General features: G+C 34.6%; 1 protein-coding gene across 1 annotated transcript in view; it reads right to left on the reverse strand.

Annotated features, from left to right (window-relative positions):
• LOC129750139 (guanine nucleotide-binding protein subunit gamma-e) overlaps window positions 1–19261 on the reverse strand; it is a 112075-nt gene extending 92814 nt beyond the window's left edge. The window contains exons 1-2 of the mRNA XM_055745383.1: window positions 18804–19261; window positions 6891–7030 (exon numbers count right to left, since the gene is read on the reverse strand). Coding sequence (XP_055601358.1) covers window positions 6891–7003 — 113 coding nt within the window. The 5' untranslated portion in view covers window positions 7004–7030; window positions 18804–19261. The remainder of the gene's footprint in view (window positions 1–6890; window positions 7031–18803) is intronic.
• Between the last annotated feature and the right edge of the window lie 282 nt (window positions 19262–19543).

The following is a 19543-nucleotide window of genomic DNA, read 5'->3' on the forward strand; positions in this document are numbered from 1 at the left end:
ATCTACAGATTCTAAATCGTATTTTAGGCTTCCAAAAAAAAACCCATCATGATTATTTATATAAAACTTGCTCAAAAAATTTCGTCTTGGAGGCAAACATACATACATAATAAATTGCCAGCACAATTTTTTTTTTTTGGATTTGCCAAATAAAGTGAATAAATCCTGGCAAAATCTGGGCATTTTTTGAAGAAATCCTGGCAACCGGGTCGGGCCGGACTGTTCCTAAATCTCGTATTAGATACCTGGATTAAACCGGACAATCTGGACACCTTATTCTGTATAATTATTCAGGTTTGAGTTATTTTACATTAATAGTTAGTATTTATTTAAAATTCCAACTTTTGATAACAAATCTTAATTTTTATATGAAATTTTGAAAAAATAAATAAGGGATTTTTAAGGTTTTATTTTTAAGATTTTTTTTTGTATTCACTCAAAATAGCAAGTAATAAGCTAATTCTTTTAAACCACAAAGATAAGCATTGGTGAGAATTAATCAAATTTTTACAAATAAATGTGAGAGATAAAGTTAACAATTTAAATCAGACTTATTTTTTACTCTTGTAATCCTGAATTTCGTATTTTACTATTCATATTCCGGAATAATGAGTTTTGAATATGTAATATTCAGTTAAACTTATTGCAGTTTGAAAATCAAAACCAAGATTAGAATCAGGATTTTGTGCGAATGATGATCCAAATTGAAATTCAAGAACAATAAATTGGATACAGAATCCGAACTCTGATCCCATGAATTTTAACGTTCAACTAAAATTTCAAACCACAAAAGCTGGAATGAATGAACTTTAGAATGAACTTTCCAAATTTTTCCTGCAAGTATCTGAGCCATGTGAATCCGGGCTATTCTCCTCAATATTTACCAAAAGCCAAATTATTCGATTTAAATTTTCAAATATATATTTTTTTTATTGAATCACATCAATCAATCATATTTCAAGCTCCCAAAAAACGTTCGATTTAATTTGGATAAAAAAAAACTAATTTGGGCGCAAAATACAGGATTCTAAAAGCTCAATATTTTAAAATTTTAATATGCATTCCAGTCAAAACAAAGTAAAATCTTTACGATACATACAATTTACCCGACGTTTTGGCCTTTGATCTTGGCCTTCCTCAAGGCATATCCTCAAGGCATATCTGAAAATTTTCAAATAAGATTTCAAATTTTGCAAAATTTTGTTCGATTTAATAAAAAAAAGAGGAAAAAATCGGGCAAAATCTGGACAATCTGACAAGCTAATTCTAATGTTATTGAAATTCGTTATTCAGTGCTAAATTTTAAAAAGGGAGAAAATTTAAAAAAAAAACACTGTAGTAGAAATGTGTACCTGAGATAAGATTTCAAGGTTTTGGCTTTAGTTCAGAGTCGAAATTGCTACTCTAGAATTTCAAAATTTGACAAGGACTTTGAAATGTTGAGTTTTTTAGAAGAACATTTCTCTTCGCATTTTTTTATCCTCATATCTCACGCAAACATTGAAATATCGTAATAAAAAAACCATGAGTCATTTTTTATAAACTTTAGAGTATTTTTGTTGAAATATTACTCAAAAATAGCCACGTGTTCCGAGTTATAAAAAATTAAATTAGCGTTGTTTAGAACGTCCATATTCCGGCCATTTTTGCTTTCCTGGTAATCAGGAAATTTTATCATCCTTTTCCCGGGAATTTTCGAATTCTCGGGAAAAATTTAAAAAGGATTTTTTAACCCTTCACTGTATGCGAACCGTACATATGTACAGATATATGTGGTATATTTTAAAGATTGACCTTAATTTGGTATTATCAAACATTTGTTTTTTTTAACACCATCCAACAATTGCTTTTATTTTGTTTTTGGCATAAATTTCCTAAAGCGAATCAAGGGTATTTGCACCGACAAAGAAATTTTAAGTTCTTTCATAATCAATGCTGTAAATTGTTCAAACAATAATGGTTTATTCACAAGCTTTTTGTTCGGAAAAAGTTCAAAAAGTTAATCAGAGTATCTGAAAAATATTTTAAACTAGAAATAAAAGTTGTTTTGCTAATCTTCAGGTTATCGTGAACTCTCAGTTAACAGTCCGTTTGTTTCAAATAGTGTCATTTTTGGGCGATTATTTTGCTACTGCTTCCACTCCATTCTAAATAATCTAGTAGGTAGTGTTATTATTTGGATTAAAAGATTCGTTATTGTTTACCATTTTTAATACTAATCTTGCCGGTCGAATATATACTTTTTTAAATTTGTGTGTTAACCATTTTTGAAACTTTTTTTTATCTTAATCATACAAAAGGTTGCCAGATTGCCCAGTTTTATTCGGGTTCGCCCGGATATTTAGTTCAAAATTTGGGAACAGTCAGACCCGGCCCGATTCCATGATTTCATTGAAAAATAAACGGATAAATCGTTTCCTGGGATTCGGGAATTCCCGAAATTTTTTATTCCTGGGAAGTTTTGGGCGGGAATTCTCGGTAATGCAGTTAAGAGTTTAATTTCTATTTATATTTTACTATTTCATTACAATAAATTTAACTGAGAAAATGTTTGCCTTATAATGTTTTTGGATGAGTGCAAAATTTTTAAATATGTTTAAATGTATTCATATAAAAACTTGCTCAAACCTTTTTTGAAAATTGAATGATTTTAAAATCAGTGAATTTATCATTAAATAAAATATGGATAATGTACCAAACTTTACGAAAAATTCAAATTTTTCCTGTCATGGCCGTGTTTTGTGGTCAAACCCTCCTCCCCGAGGGTCCAAAAAAGCAAGTGAAGTATTCTACTCTACACTCAAAATTTGAAGTTTCTAATCAAATTTTAATGATTGGGGTTGTTCAAGAGTAAAAATTTTGACTCAAAACTGATGCCAGAATCTCGAAAACTGATCCTAGGTTCAAGTTATGCTACACTTTTTAAAAATTTTCTCACTTGTTGATAGAAATTCTGTTTTGAGTTTAAATTCAAAACGGGATATAAATAACTCATTTCGAAAGTTCTGATAATAAATTAACAAAAACCAATTATTTTTAGGTTTGCAAATATTTAGAATTTTGATTTTAAGTGAAGGATTCATATTTTCAGTTGGAATAATCATTGTAATTTAAAATGAAAAGCTGTTTTGAAATCGAAGTCCTGAATTCTAGTTTCGAAAACCACGAATTTTTAATGTAATTTTCATGGTTTTTGAAACATTAATTCATGACATTTTCAAAACTGACGATTTCGAAAATCATGAATCAATGATTTTCGATACTCATATGCATTTTTAATGTTTAAATAATAATTTTCCGAATGTGAAAAAGAGAATTAGAAACCATCCTGAATTTATGTTTTTTTCTATTTAGATCCGAAGTTTCTTAAATTTAATTTTTAAGCAGAATTCAAACATAACAAAGCTTCATAATGGTGATTGAGAATCGAAAAATCATAATCAGATTCAATATTTGAAATTCATATTTTTTCGGATGTACAAGAAGATGTACAATAATTGAAATAATGTTAGTTAGTTAAAATTCCAAATTCTTGAAACAAAATTAACTTCTTGGCTCATATTTAAAATTCTGATCTGGATTTAAGACTCAGTTTTTTTTTAGAACTCGTTTTGAAACTTTTAAAACAGATTTAAAAAAAATTAAAACAGAAGATAAAATTTTGAATTCAGGGTCAGACAGATTCAGATTGTACATTAAAAAATCAGATTCTGATTTAGCGAGATGAAAATATCAAGATTAATGTTTTGTTGTGGAATTTAAATCGCAAGAGATCGCAGACTGAAATTTTTTATTGTTAAATCAATTAAAAATTTCAATTTTTCAATCAAAGTTGATTTGTATAAAATAGAATTCCAGTTCATTAAATCTTCAAATGAAAAAATCTGCAATGAATTCTATATTTTCTCAGTCTATTGTTTCAGATTATTTATATTGCACTTTATTCAAAAGCCATTTTCCAAACGAAAATATTAAGTTTGGATCAAGTTTGCATGTATCAGACCAAATCAAAATAAATCTTTATAAAGTGTTCGAAAAAAGTGCAAAATTTTCTTTTGTGATTAACTTTTGAATCCGTGAAAAAGAATTTATAAAATTTTCAGTGATATCACCTAGTAAAGTAATGTTTTCATGCGCAAGTTTTGTGGCAATCTGTCAAGTGGTTTCTGAGATAGCGTTTATATAAAGTTCAATGACAACATTTGACACGCGTGAAAATCAAAGTTAAAAACAGTTTTTGGAGGAATATCATATTAACAAAGTTTCAGAGCAATTGTATGGCTAGAAAGAGATTCGGTAGGTTAATGTAACTTTTTTTTTACTACAAGCGCTAACATTGAAAAAAAAGAAGAAAAGTTTTTCAATAGAATTTATCATGTTATTTTACCCGAACTTTTTTGTCAATTTGATAAATCATCGCATCATGTCAAAACTTTCATGTTTATTGATTTTTATTACAATTGCTTAAAAATTGTTCGAGTTTTGTCGTGTATTTTTTCATGGGTGCCTCCCTTTACAAAAGCAGTAAACGTCTTAAAACACTCTAAATCGTCTAATTACATTATACTGAGATGTCTTCCAAGTTCAATGAATATAGTTTTTTCAACCTCTGTCACATTTACACTGGCGGCCAAAAGTTTGGGATCACCCACTAAAAAACATGCGAATTTTGATCGTTCATATCTCAGCCGTCTTAGGACATTTTGCAAATCTTCTGATCACATTTGAAAGATTATGAGCAATAGCTATTTCGGAGTTATTTTGCCTAAATATAATGTTTTAGTTTTGAACTTAAAACTTAACCTAAAGTTATGACATTTTCAAAAAATCGCACTCAATATTCAAAGCCGATCATCTCGGGATAGGGTGGACCAAATCTCAAAATTTGAGTGGCATTAGAATCCCTATTCTGTACTTCTCAAAACACAATCAAAAAATTTTGTGAAAAAATTCAAGAATGTACTTGAAATTAATAAAATAGACACTTGAGTTATCGTCCAAAAGTTTGGGATCACCCCTTGGTATGGTGAGTTTGGGATCATTCTTATAAAAACATGCAAATTTATTTTATTCATATCTTTCTTATCTAACATCGTATTGTAGATCTGAAGGGTTCATTTGGAAGCTTAGGAATTTTTGTTTTTTCATAAATTCATTCAAAAATTTTATTTTAAGGTGAGAACTACAAAAAAATCAGAATCATAACTGGAAACTTTCAAAAAAACAATAAATTTATGGCGATTTTTTATGGTTTTCACTTCAAAATATAATTTTTGAATGAATTTATGAAAAAACAACAATTCCTTAGCTTCCAAATGAGACCTTCAGATCTGCAATACGATGTAAGATGAGAAAGATATGAATAAAATAGATTTGCATGTTTTTATAAGAATGATCCCAAACTCACCATACCAAGGGGTGATCCCAAACTTTTGGACGATAACTCAAGTGTCTATTTTATTAATTTCAAGTACATTCTTGAATTTTTTCACAAAATTTTTTGATTGTGTTTTGAGAAGTACAGAATAGGGATTCTAATGCCACTCAAATTTTGAGATTTGGTCCACCCTATCCCGAGATGATCGGCTTTGAATATTGAGTGCGATTTTTTGAAAATGTCATAACTTTAGGTTAAGTTTTAAGTTCAAAACTAAAACATTATATTTAGGCAAAATAACTCCGAAATAGCTATTGCTCATTATCTTTCAAATGAGATCAAAAGATTTGCAATATGTCCCAAGACGGCTGAGATATGAACGATCAAAATTTGCATGTTTTTTAGTGGGTGATCCCAAACTTTTGGCCGGCAGTGTATATCGATTTTAAATCAGACAGAACGATGCTCAAACGACAAAATTTCTTCTAATTAGTGGATTTTTATTTTAAATTATTGTAAACAATGAGAACGCAACAAAACATGCACGCATCATCTCTAACTAATTTCCTCAAGAATATCAGTAAGTTGTTTAAGATCTGAATGCCTTCATCACTTCAAATCGTTAGTATGAAATCATTTGAAATATTCCTCAATCATATATCGGATTAAAAACAGAAAGTTCGATATTACAGGAAACCTTTTTGAGTTCATGTACCTATCTACTTTGAATCCTAGAATTCAAATTGATATACCTAAATGTCAAATACTTCTCTCATTCACCGATAGCACCGTTTTCTCGCAGGCAACACTGAACCACAGTTTTTTTTTTTCTACCCTCTCATGAGTAAACCCCTTTCCTCAGTCAGCCCCGAAGAAAAACCCCACACGCACGGAAAATAATTACTCACCCCTCACTATTCTGCTGTGAGCGAGAGCGAAACAAAACACTAAATAGCAACTGGAACAAGTGAGTAAGTCGTCTCGCGTTGAGCTATATCGTGAGAAAAACTGAGAGAGAAAAGTGCGGTTTTTCGCCATGCCTTTCTTCTTCCTGTGCCCCAAATGGAGTGTAATTGTAAAACATTATTTCCTTTTTTCCGAATTTCTAAAAGTTTTTTCCAACATCCTAGATAGTTCTTTGAGGAAAAACCGAACCCACCCAATTTATCAAATGACTTTTCCGGGAGGGAAAACGCTGTCAAACTGAGGAAGTTAGATTTCTTTTCAGTTGCACCCGAATACACACCCCGAAATTATCGATATACATCACTAGCGTTTTTCCTCTTCACTTTCTGAGGGGCTTCCGAGGGTTAGTGGGGATCCTTTCAGACGACTGCTGGAACGTTTCACACAAGGGCTTTTTCACACTTTTCTTCGGCCGTTTTTCCCCGGGGCACAGACCTAATTCACTGATTTCTTTCTGGCACAAGTTTTCCCCACTTAATTGTGATATGATTGGGTTCATAAATGCGTACAATTGGGGTCGGAAAATGAAAGATAATTGGGTACTTACGCAGCGATGCTCTTGGACAAAGGCCATCGCTCCATCGAGGCCTGGTACTTCATGTTCTCGATTTGCTTCTTGAGTGCGTCACGGTCCATGGTTGCTAGAATACTGGGATCCATATCGTTGATCGAGCGGGCCTAAAGCGCCTGAAAGTAGACGGAACACGCACACTATTACACGCGGAAAATATGCACAAGGGGTTGAAATCATCATCATCATCATCGTCAACTACAATCTCAGCATAGAATTCATCGTCACCGAGAGAAAGACGGCATCATATTTGCATCTCTCGCGAGGCGGTGCGGCGAAACGATGAGAGTTATCTCGTTCTGCTGCCACCCAAAGAGGGTGGAATCGATCAACCAGCAGGGTGGTGGAAAAACTCGATGAAAAAGTTGCCGGTCGGAAAATTGGGGTTGCCTGATACAAGTTTATGACTCAGAAAGGACGATTTTCAAATTGACTGTTAGCACTTGAACTAACTTGAAAGATAAAATCTTTGTTTATTATCACAGAGTAACAAAGAGCAATAAATAAATAAGTTTTAAATGAAATAAGAAGAAACATTAGATTAGATTCACGGTGTCGTTTTTTGATAGCTTCAAAACGGAAAACTCGACATCTCTAAAAATTTGTCACAATTATAAAGGACACTCAATCAGCTAACGTGGTGTGGGGTATATTGGTATTAAGATGAGATGAAGGATATGTAGACGATAAATCCAATTTTTAATAAAATAAAGTTGTATTCGGCATAACTGAAGGTATGAAAGTAAAATATTTAAATGTCTACGGCAACGTTGGTTTTTTTTGCAACACTAGGCAAAACAAACCACACAAAGTCAGTGGAGTGCCCCCCGAATGACCTGACTTTTGAAAAAGTTATACGCTGCAGGCTAAAATTGATCCTTGGCCTAGTACAAGATCTCATGCCAATTTTTGGGCCAGATCGGATCACGGGAAGGGGTTGCTCAACGAGCCTGAAGTTTGTATGCGATTTTGAGACATTTTGTTCTGGAGAAACATGAAAAATCAGTTTTTCATTAATAACTTTGATTCCCGTCGACCAAATTCTTTCAAAAACGTGTTTTCTTGGGTTAATTAGGCGACGATATTTTTGACCGCCCCGACTCATGAACAGTGATGAAAAAAGTTATTCCATTTTTGAAGCCTAATAACTTTTTTATCCTAACTCTTATCGAAATTCAGTCTTGGGATGAAATATTTATCACAATTTAGGCTTTAAGAAAAACCGTTTTCGAAAGAAATTGACCGACGGGAATCAAAGTTATTGATGAAAAACTTGTTTTTCATGTTTCTCTCGAACAAAATGTCTCAAAATCTCTTACTTCAGGCTCAACTTCAGGCTCGTTGAGCGACCCCTTCCCGTGATCCGATCTGGCCCAAATTTGGCATGAGATCTTGTACTAGGACTAGGATCAATTTTGGCCCACAGCGCATAACTTTTCACAGGTTTTGAATTTCCCATACAAATTTGGGGCAGTCTAAAAGTCAGTCATTCATTGATCTATTTTTGTGAGAGACAGACGTGTCTGAGTGAATCTCTGAATTAAGGTTCGTAAAATCATGACAATACAAAGTGGGGATTTTCGAGCCAACAAAGGTACCCGATTCAGACAACAACGTCTTGCTTGAAAACACAAGCTTTCTTTATGTAAAAAACCAGATTTACCATATTTTTTAGGTGTAAAGGAAGATTTCCGATTGTAGCAATCTGCCATGTTACAAAAAATCATATAAACCATATTTTTTATGTATAAATGTTGGCTGAATCGATTCGTGTACAGCAATTTTTGTTTTTACTACAACAAGTGGCTCATTTTTTCCTCTTTTCTACTAAACTTAGGAAATTTTTCAAAAAAATGCAGTCATACGAAGTGTAATTCAACAATTTTATCATCATTAATGATCACTTTTGGTAGATTTATTAATCTTCAAGCTGATTGTGTCGCTTTTTTGCACTAGAATGAATAGAAACGGCTAATGAATCCATAGCTTGAACTTCCCATAGCTTTTTAAACATAGCTTAGCTTAGCTTGATTAAATACTCACATCCACCTTAAACCGTAAAACCCGAAGTGCATGGTTGTAGAAAATGTATGCATTGCTTGTTCGAAAAACATATTATGATAACAATCACTTCGAGGTCCACGATCGCTGGCGTGGCTCAGTAGAACAAGTTCCACATTGCCAATGGTTGCTACTCCGTGATTGACCGGGGCCATCAATTTTGATCAGAGGTCAAATGAATGGTGCTTGGGATTAGCAGCTCATTCACACTGCACAGAACTGATGCTCTCTCTTTTAACGTCAATAACGGCGCCGGCCACGTCCTAGTAGTCAATAGATAGATTGGAAGAAAGAGAAAAGGATGAAAGATCTATTTTGTGCTTTAGGACCGAGGTTACCTCTGCATCCTAGCAAAACAATTTTGGTTGGGAGACGGGTTGCAGGAATTGATTGGGAGACACTTTTGACTAGTGTTACGGTGAACCTTAAAAATTATTTTTCTAACTCCTATTAGTTCCTATTGAAAACTTTCAGTTCATTAAAGGCTTGAGTATGTTAAGTTTAATAGTGTCAAAAATTAACTATGAAGGACTCTAAAAATTCTTGTTTCTTATCCATAGCTTTTTAAATTTTTGCATTAATTCCTCTGTAACAATCGAACAATTCCCGTTTAAAATGCAAAAACCAAGTGATTAGGTGTAATATTTGTTGCTAAATCGAGTGGTGTACACCGCTTAGCGCTCAGTTTACAAGAATAGCCGAATCATCCCGATTTCCTCTAAAATCAGACAATATGTTGAAAAAAAATCGATTAAAGAACACCACTTAGAACTCAGCTGACGAGAAAAGTCTTTTTCCCTCCATTTTTTCCTAGATTAATTCATAAACTCATACAATATGTATCAAAAAATCGTAGTAACAAATGAGAAAGCATAAAAAAGTTACAAAAACATTTAAACATGTGTAAAACTTACTGTTAAATAAAATAATCGGCACCCCTTAATTTCTGTCGATAAATGCGGTCCTAATATATTAAAAAATACCTTGTAACATTCGAAAATGCACCAGAAAGTGCAAAGAAACAATTGAATCATGTGAAAAACCATTTGAAGAACACAATGATGTTGAATTGATGATTGATATGATTGAGGCTCTTCTCGTCGAATCAACAGCAACTTTCAAACTTATCTCTTTTGTTACAAGGACTCTTTTTTTAATGTTTCATGAATTTAGGGGAAATTGGGTCGATTGAGACTCATCTCAACAACTGAACGCTGGTTAGTACTCATTATTTGATATATCAGTTTTACACCTGATTCCATGTTTTTACCTCCTGTTCTTTTGCAATTTCTTTTGTAAAAATGATTTTTTTTAAGAAGTGCATAGTTAAAGTTCTATTCAACAATTAGTTAGATGCATGATTTAATCAGTTTTGTGCGTATTGTGACGCATTCTCAACTGTTACAAAGTTTTTTCTAAGTGTATTGCATGAATCTAAGGGAAGTTGAACATCTGCTTCAATCACTTTCGTGTATTTTCTGATGTTTTCTTATTTGTTACTACGATTTTTGGACATATCGCTTGATTTTAGGGGAAGTCAGCGTGATGGAGGCTCTTCTCGTCAACATAACGCTAAAGGGTGTACATCATTCAATTCACCAATGAATTTAACATCTGTTTCATTCATTTTTGTGAATTTTCTTATGCATTGCTATTTGATATAATGATTTTTTTAACATATCGCTCGTTTTTAGGGGAAATTGGGGTAATTGCGGCTATGCTCGTAAACTGAGCGCTAAGCGGTGTACACCGCTCAATTCAGCGATAAATTTTACACTTAATCACTTTGTTTTTGCATTTTGTATATGAATTGCTCGATTTTTAAAAAAAGCTAAAAGAAATTGGGGCTATTTAGCCGTTTATATTCATTCTTGTGTTATAAAGCAACACCATCAGCTTTAAGATGAATAAATCTTCCGAAAATGATCATTCATGATGAAAAATTGTTGTACACGGTAAATTTAGATTATTCAGAGACTGATTCATTTCGGTTCAGCGGTCGCACCATGTATGAAGATGAAAACAACTGAGTTGAAATCCATCAAAATTCTGAGTTGTTTTCATCTATTGACTTTCAAAGCCTGGAACTTAACGAAGACGCATACGTTTTCGAACAAAATAGATGAAAACAACTCAGAGAGTTCCAAAAACCATTGTTGATTGTTTGGATGCGATGGTCGGAAACAGTTGACGAAATAATCAAGGTGAGTTTTAATTAAATTTTCTATAGGAAATTAAGTGGTGTCTAAAGGAAATACAAAATTGAACAATTTTATCTTTTCTTCCAGTAATCTCTACGGAAGCCATCATTCACAACTGTAAGTATAATCTCCTCATAATTTTGAAGTGCAAATCATTTTCACCTATGGTGTTTTTTTTTCTTGTCTTTTCAGATCAGCTCAAATGAGACAGAGTGTGCTGGTAGGTGAGCGTGCCAAGTGGGACAGCACGAAGTTCCACCGGCTGGATGCGGTCAAATGACTCAGTGGCACTAACTTTTTTTGTGGTAAAAATAAAACCAACCGTATAAAAATGCACGCATCCATCTTCTAAACACACCGTACAATCGTCTTTTTCTTTTTGCAATCAGAAATTCCATTCAAAACCGCTTTGAAATTTCATAAATTTTTGATTTTTTTTCATTCAGTCGATCCATGAACAAGCCTAAACCACCCTGAACAAAAACAACTCAGAATTCGCGAAAACCCCTACAATTCATTTCTGAGTTTTACCGCTCTAATTAAAATTTGAGTTTTCCCAGTTTTGGCGCATTTTGAATTATTTTCCTTCAAATCTGAGTCATGGAGAAATAGAGTGTATTACACTTTGTATGACTGCATTTCTTTGAAAAATTTCCTAAGTTTAGGAAAAAAGAGGCAAAATGAGCCACTTGTAGTAAAAACAAAAATTGCTGTACACGAATCGATTCAGCCAACATTTATACATAAATAAATATGGTTTTTATGATTTTTTGTAACAAGGCAGATTGCTACAATCGGAATTCTTCCTTTACATCTAAAAAATAGGGGAAATCAGGCAAAATGAGGCGTTTCCAAGAAATGGTAAGAAATAGTAGTTTTCCAGAATTTAGTACAGTTTAGGCGAATGGCACAGAAATAGGTACCTTTGTTGGGTCAAAAATCCCCACTGTGAAATGGCGGTTGAATAAGCACAAAGAGCGCAGATTTTCAAGATTGCTGCTGATTTATTGATGAAGACGGAATTGGCTTAGAAAGCGCTAATTTTTAAAGCTATTGCTGGTGCCTGTTGTTATTATTTGGCCTACCGGTGGATGAAGACGGAATTCGTTTAGGAAGCGCAGATTTTTAAGGCTGTTGCTGATTGTTTGTTATGATTTGGGCTTCTAGTTGAAAATACAGATTGGCTTACGAAGCGCTGATTTTCAGGGCTGCTGCTGTGGATTGTTTGTTATGATCAGGCCCTGGCAATTTTACTTTCAATCGTCAATCGTCACTCAAAAATGAGCACAAATCGCTTCATTCGAAAGAGCTTCACTCTCAGTTTTTCTTCACACCAGCTTCTCTTCACTTTCGGCAAACGCTTACTTCAGTTCGCTTTCACCTCGGTGTCCTGCGTTCGACGACGGCAAACGTCAATTTCATTTCAAAACGCAATTCAAGCAAATCCCTTTCAAAGAAAGTTTCATTGCTTATTCAAAAATACCTACATAAAGAAAGCCGGCAGATGTCGACTGAAAAACAACAATACACACCAATAATTTTCTGGCGCTCAAGGAATAGGGTCGAGTGGGGCAATTATGAACACGGGGTAATTTCGAACTAGTGGCATACGCGCTGCTGTGGGGGATAAATGAACACAAAAAGTTCCAAAAGTGGTAGTTCAACATCCGATTGATAGCTATAAGCTGTTTTCGATCTGTTTTCAAATCCTAAAGATATCATTTCAGATGTTTTGAAAAACCATTTCCCCGTGAAACGGAAATCGAAGAATGTGGTTATCAAGTGTTTTACATCCAGTTTGTGATGATTTGTCTTGGTTTTGAAGAAATTTTGAAAAATTGTATTCGCACTGATTTACACATGAGTGTTAATATTTTCAACTGAAAGCCACATTTTGTTTGGAGGCAAAGGGGTAAATGCAGCACTTATACCCCTGTGCCTGGAAAGTTTCTCTAAGTGACGTACTTATACCTAACCCTAATACCCTAATGCAGGGATGAGCAACCTTTTGAACCAACGGGCCAATTTAAATTTGAAATCTTGCCTTCGGACCGCACTTAAATTTTTTTTTTGTGATAATTATCAGAGCTTCACAACATAACATTCAAAAACACATTCATAACTACAAATTTTGGCGAAAACATATCTGAAAAAGGAAAGATAAAACGATTTCACGTGCTCAAAAACAGTAATTCAACACGGCTTTTTAAATACCCGATATTGAAAAGGTACCTCGCTAAATCTTTTGTTGAAGCATGAAGATAGCAAGTGCGATGTGTAGCATGCCATGATTTTATGATAATGTAAAATTAGTTAGAGCAAGTTCACTGGTGTTGGGAAAAAGTGGTAAAAAATTTGACAATGACGGCACATTTTGAAAATTTTGCCATGCAAAAACATTTTCAAGATCTGTGGCCTTCTAGTTTTTTTACAACACGTGTTGTATTTTCGCATGCTGTGATGTAAAAATAACAATATTTCTATCATCATACAGCTGAAATAGAAACAGTGTTGTAAAAAAATACAACGCCTAAAGATCTTGAAAACATTTTTGCATGGTAAAATTTTCAAAATGTCAAAAGTTCTACCACTTTTTCCCAACATCAGTGAACTTGCTCTTAGAAATATATAGTTAGTTATTGTTAGACCACCAGGCGAGCAGGTTCTACTTTCTTTCCACTCCTACCCCCAAAATCTTTGTCATTTTTAAATTCTCTCAATTTTTTAATAATACTTCTTGGCGAACATTCGTTCTTAAACATTCTTGTTTAAACCGATGATACTATTCGTCATCACTTCCATTTAAAAATTTTCTGGAGCTTACACACAGTGATAACTAAGAGTGTGATAAAAAGATTTATAAAGAAATCATTGTCATCTTAGCGTTGTACTTTTGATCGCTATTTGACTTTCTGTTTTTTTTTTTTTACAATTAAAACTTGTCTTCAAAGCCTAGATGTTTTTTTCTAAAAACGTTAAAAAACCCGTTTTTTTTTTATTTAAGTTCTGAATTGGATCATTGCATTCAGATGTTGAGCAAGGTTATAAAATGTTCAATTTCACATATTTTTTAGACAACTATTTTCCAAACTACCTTCTTGATTTTAGAATTTTTATCCACATTTTGTATCATTTTTAATCTTATTTAGATATCACTGTGATAGGATTTCTAGAGCGATATTTTGACACTGGTAATGTAGATTGCGAATTATAAGTGAAATAACTCAATTTATCGATGTTTGTGATAAATTTCTATAAAATTTCTGAAAAAAAATATCACAGAAAATCGACAAAGATATTTTTGGTGGAATCAGAGATCAGATATCTATTGTTTTTTCAAGAACTAATAATTTTTGTCGGTAACTTTGATGCCTGCTGATTCATGATGATAAACAATCTTAAATCGTTCACCAAGACTTTTTTGCCGAATCGGATAGAATAATTTAAAAAAAAATATCTGCTGAGCATATATTTTATCATTCAACTTTATTTTTCCTTGAAATTTAAATAATGAATTCACTAAACGGGCTTCAAAACACCTTTGATCATGTGTAGGTTCCGATTTTTTGCTGTTCTTCCGACTTACTTTAATGGATTTTGCCTTCCAAGTGGTAGGAGTTAAATAATAAGGAAAAAGTATGCTGAATAAATAAAAATACTCCAATATTACGTTATGCCAATAAACAATACTGCATTTAAGCCTAAAACATAACATAGTAAACGCTTAAAATGCCAGAAAAAAGTTAACAAACTGAAGTTTTCCTAACTATCCATTGTAGAAAAAAATTAAGGCTTAAAAATTTGAAAAAAAAAAGCGTCGCGGGCCGCACAAAAAGGTCTCGCGGGCACATGCGGCCCGCGGGCCGCGGGTTGCTCACCCCTGCCCTAATGGATTTCCAAAAAGAAGTGTTTTATCATCGGGACCAAAAAAAAATGTAAATTCCTTTTTTTAACAGCTGATGATGTTTGAAAATTGACCATCAACTGTGATTTATCTGATTGCATTTTGTGAAAATTCTAGTGGACAAAATATTATTACATTCAATTATTTTTCTATTTTTACTCCTAGTGGAACACCAGTTCCTAATTTCTGGATATATGGAATGTCGCTGACATTTGGGATACTGCAACATTCCCGGCCGACTGGATGCAGGGTATCCTCGTAAAGGTCCCAAAGAAAGGAGACCTAACAGAGTGCGGTAACTGGCGTGGCATAACTTTGATCTGTACAACCCTCAAAGTACTCTGCAAAGTGATCCTGAACAGGATCCAGGAGAAAATCGACGCTACACTCCGACGGCAACAAGCTGGATTCCGATCCGGACGATCATGTGTGGACCACATCACAACGCTACGAATCATACTGGAACAAATCAACGAATTCCAGGACTCTCTTCTACTGGTGTTCGTTGATTTCGAAAAAGCATTTGACCGACTGAACCACGAAAACATCTGGGCTGCTCTTAGACGACGAGGGGTCCCAGAGAAACTAGTCCATCTCATCGAAGCACAGTACGAGGCATTTTCGTGCAAGGTCTTGCACGATGGTGTCTTGTCCGAACCAATCCCGGTAACTGCTGGAGTGAGACAAGGATGTATTTTATCACCGTTACTTTTTCTAATCGTAATGGATGAGATTCTGACTGGATCGATTGACTGTAAACCAAACCGAGGATTGCCGTGGAATCCTTCAACCATGGAGCAACTGAACGACCTTGACCTGGCAGACGATATTGTTTTGCTCGCCCAAACACAACAAGACATGCAGAGCAAACTCGACGACCTCACCGAAAGCTCCAAGGCAGCAGGTCTCAAAATCAATGTCGGAAAGACCAAGTCGATGGAAATCAACACAGAAAATCGTTCCAATTTCGTGGTAGCTGGACAACGGGTTGAGGCAGTGGAGTGCTTCCAGTATCTTGGTAGCCAGATTACGCCTGATGGTGGTACCAAGAAGGACATCGAAACCCGGATCAGAAAAGCCCGATTTGCGTTTGCGAGTCTCCGAAACATCTGGCGGTCACGCCAGATCTCTCTACGAACTAAGATCCGAATCTTCAACTCAAACGTCAAATCCGTATTGCTGTACGGGTGTGAAACTTGGTGCACATATGCGGTGACGACGCGAAAACTGCAAGTTTTTGTGAATCGCTGCCTGCGGAACATCATCCGCGCTTGGTGGCCTGGCAACTGGATCTCAAACGTTGAACTTCATCGCCGGTGTCATCAAAAGGCGCTAGAAATCGAGATTCGGGAACGTAAGTGGAGATGGATTGGGCACACGCTGCGAAGAGATGAAAACGAGATTTGCAGAGAGGCGCTTGACTGGAATCCAGATGGGCATCGAAGAAGAGGCAGACCCAAAAGCTCGTGGCGGCGAAGTCTAGCCGCTGAAATTCGCACAGTTGACGAGAACCTTGGCTGGCAGCAAGTGAAGACGCTGGCTCCGGATCGCCAGCAGTGGAGATCTTTTATCTCAGCCCTATGCGCCGGTCAATCGGCGCTGGACCCTTAGGTAGGTAGGTGGAATGTGTCACAGATTTAAGGCTTTTACAAAAGCTGTATTTATACGAGTATTTGTACGAGATAATTGGGTTAATATTAAAGCGCCTTTCGTTAATTCACTGTTAAAAATCAACTCATAGTGACAGCAAGTCCCTTTCCATTGGCCAATTGATCAGGCAAGGGCGCACAAAACATGCAGTGATTGAAATTTAGTGATAAAATACCATACACTAATTATTATTAAATTTATTCTGATGAAAAATCGTTGTTTGGAGATATTGATTAGAAGTCGACAAGACCGATCGATCTTTATAAATAAAATCTTTGAAGCTGCTGGGTTTATTTCTCATCAAAACAGCAAAAAATTAATTACAAAAATTTTTGACTTTTGCATAAGTAAATATTTATGTTTTCTTAGAGAAAGTTCATTCGTGTTGGGAAAAAGTGATAGAAATTTTGATTCTTTTAGCACATTTTGAAAACATTTACCATGCGAAAACATTTTCAAAATCTGCGGCCTTTAAGTTTTTTCACAACACGTGTTGTGTTTAGGCACCGGAACACTATTCGGACACGATTAAGAAACTCGCGAATTTGTTCTTAAAACGCAACAACTTTTATTTCGGTTCGGAATTGGGGGGTTTTATTTTGGCGAACTTAACACGACGGGTGATTAGTTTGGACTGTGTCTCAAACTGTGTTGTGTATAAAGTGACGAAAGAAAGAAAATGGATATAAAACAAAATATCGCTATCATTTCAACTAACACTTTTGAACATGCATTCTCTTCCGCCCTGTAATGAACAGAGATTATTTTTGATAAGTTTCGGGATGGTCTAAGTTCCCGTAACTTTTTGTATTGCTACCACTAGGCGGTGAGATTACACTCAAACATGTTGTATTCTCGCATGCTGTGATGCAAAAATAGCAATATTTCTATCACATACGGCTGAAATAGAAACAGTGCTGTAAAATAATACAACGCCCAAAGATCTTGAAAACATTTTCCATTGGTACAATTTTTAAAATGTGTTACAAGTGTCAAAATTTCTACTACTTTTTTCCCAACACCAGTGAACTTGCTCTTACCCATATCAACAAGAAACACCTGAATGTGAAAATTTGTTGGTGGCAAAGGGGTAGTGTTTCATCACATCACAAATTGAGCTAAACAATGGTATTTTTTGCAAAATACTCGGTTATGCAGACGGTACTTTTAGACATCATTAAAAGCGTATGTGCAATTTTTCATGCTTAAGGTAATTTTTTAATTTTTTTTAATATAATATTTGGAAAGGTGATCAAATTTCAATGTTTTTTGATGTGCTTTTTTATGATTTCCGTTTAAAAATAACAGAGTTAAAAAGGTTTGAAATATGGTTTTATATTATTTACAAAAAATCTAACCAAATCTAACACGAAATATAAAAATTTTAGAAATCTGAAAAACACATGTATTTATAAAATAATACAAATGAACCAAATTTTCAAATTTTGGGGAAGATCTGAAGACCCCCGGCGCAAACTCGTCAGATAATAAAAAAATCGCCATATGTATGTTTAAGATCACGAGCTTTCACACACAGCATCCATAGTCGATTATTGGCTCAGCTACATTCATAGAAAGTTAAACACTAATGATTAGACACTTAGCATCACAATTGAATTATACGATAATAGTCGTATGCAGTATTATGGAGTGGAGTTGCGTGATCAGATCGATTGCAATTAGGGCTACGATACTAGATTAGATATCAAGTGTTTTCATCATACCCTATTAGCTGATTTAGAACTAAATGAACAGATAACGAATGTAAGCAACTTACAAAGTTTGTTACATTTTATCCAACATTAAAAAACAAGATATGGAATTCGGATATCTTCCATATCCAAAATCAAAATATAGAATGAAAAATAAAATCAAGAGCTTTGAATCGACACTCAGAAAAGTTCAAAATAATAATTTTGTTGTGATTGAAACTTCTTAATTAATTTAGTTTTGAGAACTGGAAAAAATAATATCATTTTTTTATGCAAATCAAAAAAATATCACTTTACTTTGAAATAAAGTTTTCGGAGGCCTTATTTTAAATGTTGTTAAACGTTCAAATCTTCTACACACCTTTTCTTATTCCAATAATCGAAAAACGCTGTTTACTAATATCAATGAACTCGCGTTTATCAATCGAGTTCTGTTATTCCTCGCCTTGCCTGTGATGTGCTGCACCAGATAAATACAACCGCTTTTCGTTATCAGCGGCTTGCACAATACCGACAGCAAAGATATGATGCTCTTCTTATCTGTTGCTGGATCCAATTCCAAACTCGAGTGTGGGAATTCTGTTTCGCGTCCTCGTTAACACCTCTCACCGATGCGATGGCTTAAGATTTGGATCAATTCACACTTTTTTCCTTTAGTGGTATCTACTGCTGTTTACTACACTTTTTTAAATTCAATTAGTTCGTTTCTCGATTTCTCTCTCGGCCCCACGGCTGAGTACCTGAATGGCTCTTTTTTAGCTTGTTCCGTACGCGGCGAACGACGTTTGGAGACTAATTTGTGTGGCCAGTTTGAGCCGTTTTTGCGCCCCAGCCAGCCTATCGGTAGGGCGATGTGCAGTTCACGTTTGCCCGAGGAGACTCACTCGCTTACTTGCTTACTTACTTAGGCACATTCTCGATAGGGCTTCTTCTTCCATTCTATATCTTCTAGCTAGTAGATACACCTCAATAGTGACTTAGTCGCTGCTGCTAAACTAACATACATAACTGAACACTATCACCACTCGATGTTTCGATTGAAGCGAGCGAATATGTCTTCGCCATTATTCAATAGCCATATGATTTGGGCCAATATATTCT

The sequence above is a fragment of the Uranotaenia lowii genome, chromosome 2, assembly GCF_029784155.1.
Source record: "Uranotaenia lowii strain MFRU-FL chromosome 2, ASM2978415v1, whole genome shotgun sequence".
NCBI lineage: Eukaryota > Metazoa > Arthropoda > Insecta > Diptera > Culicidae > Uranotaenia > Uranotaenia lowii.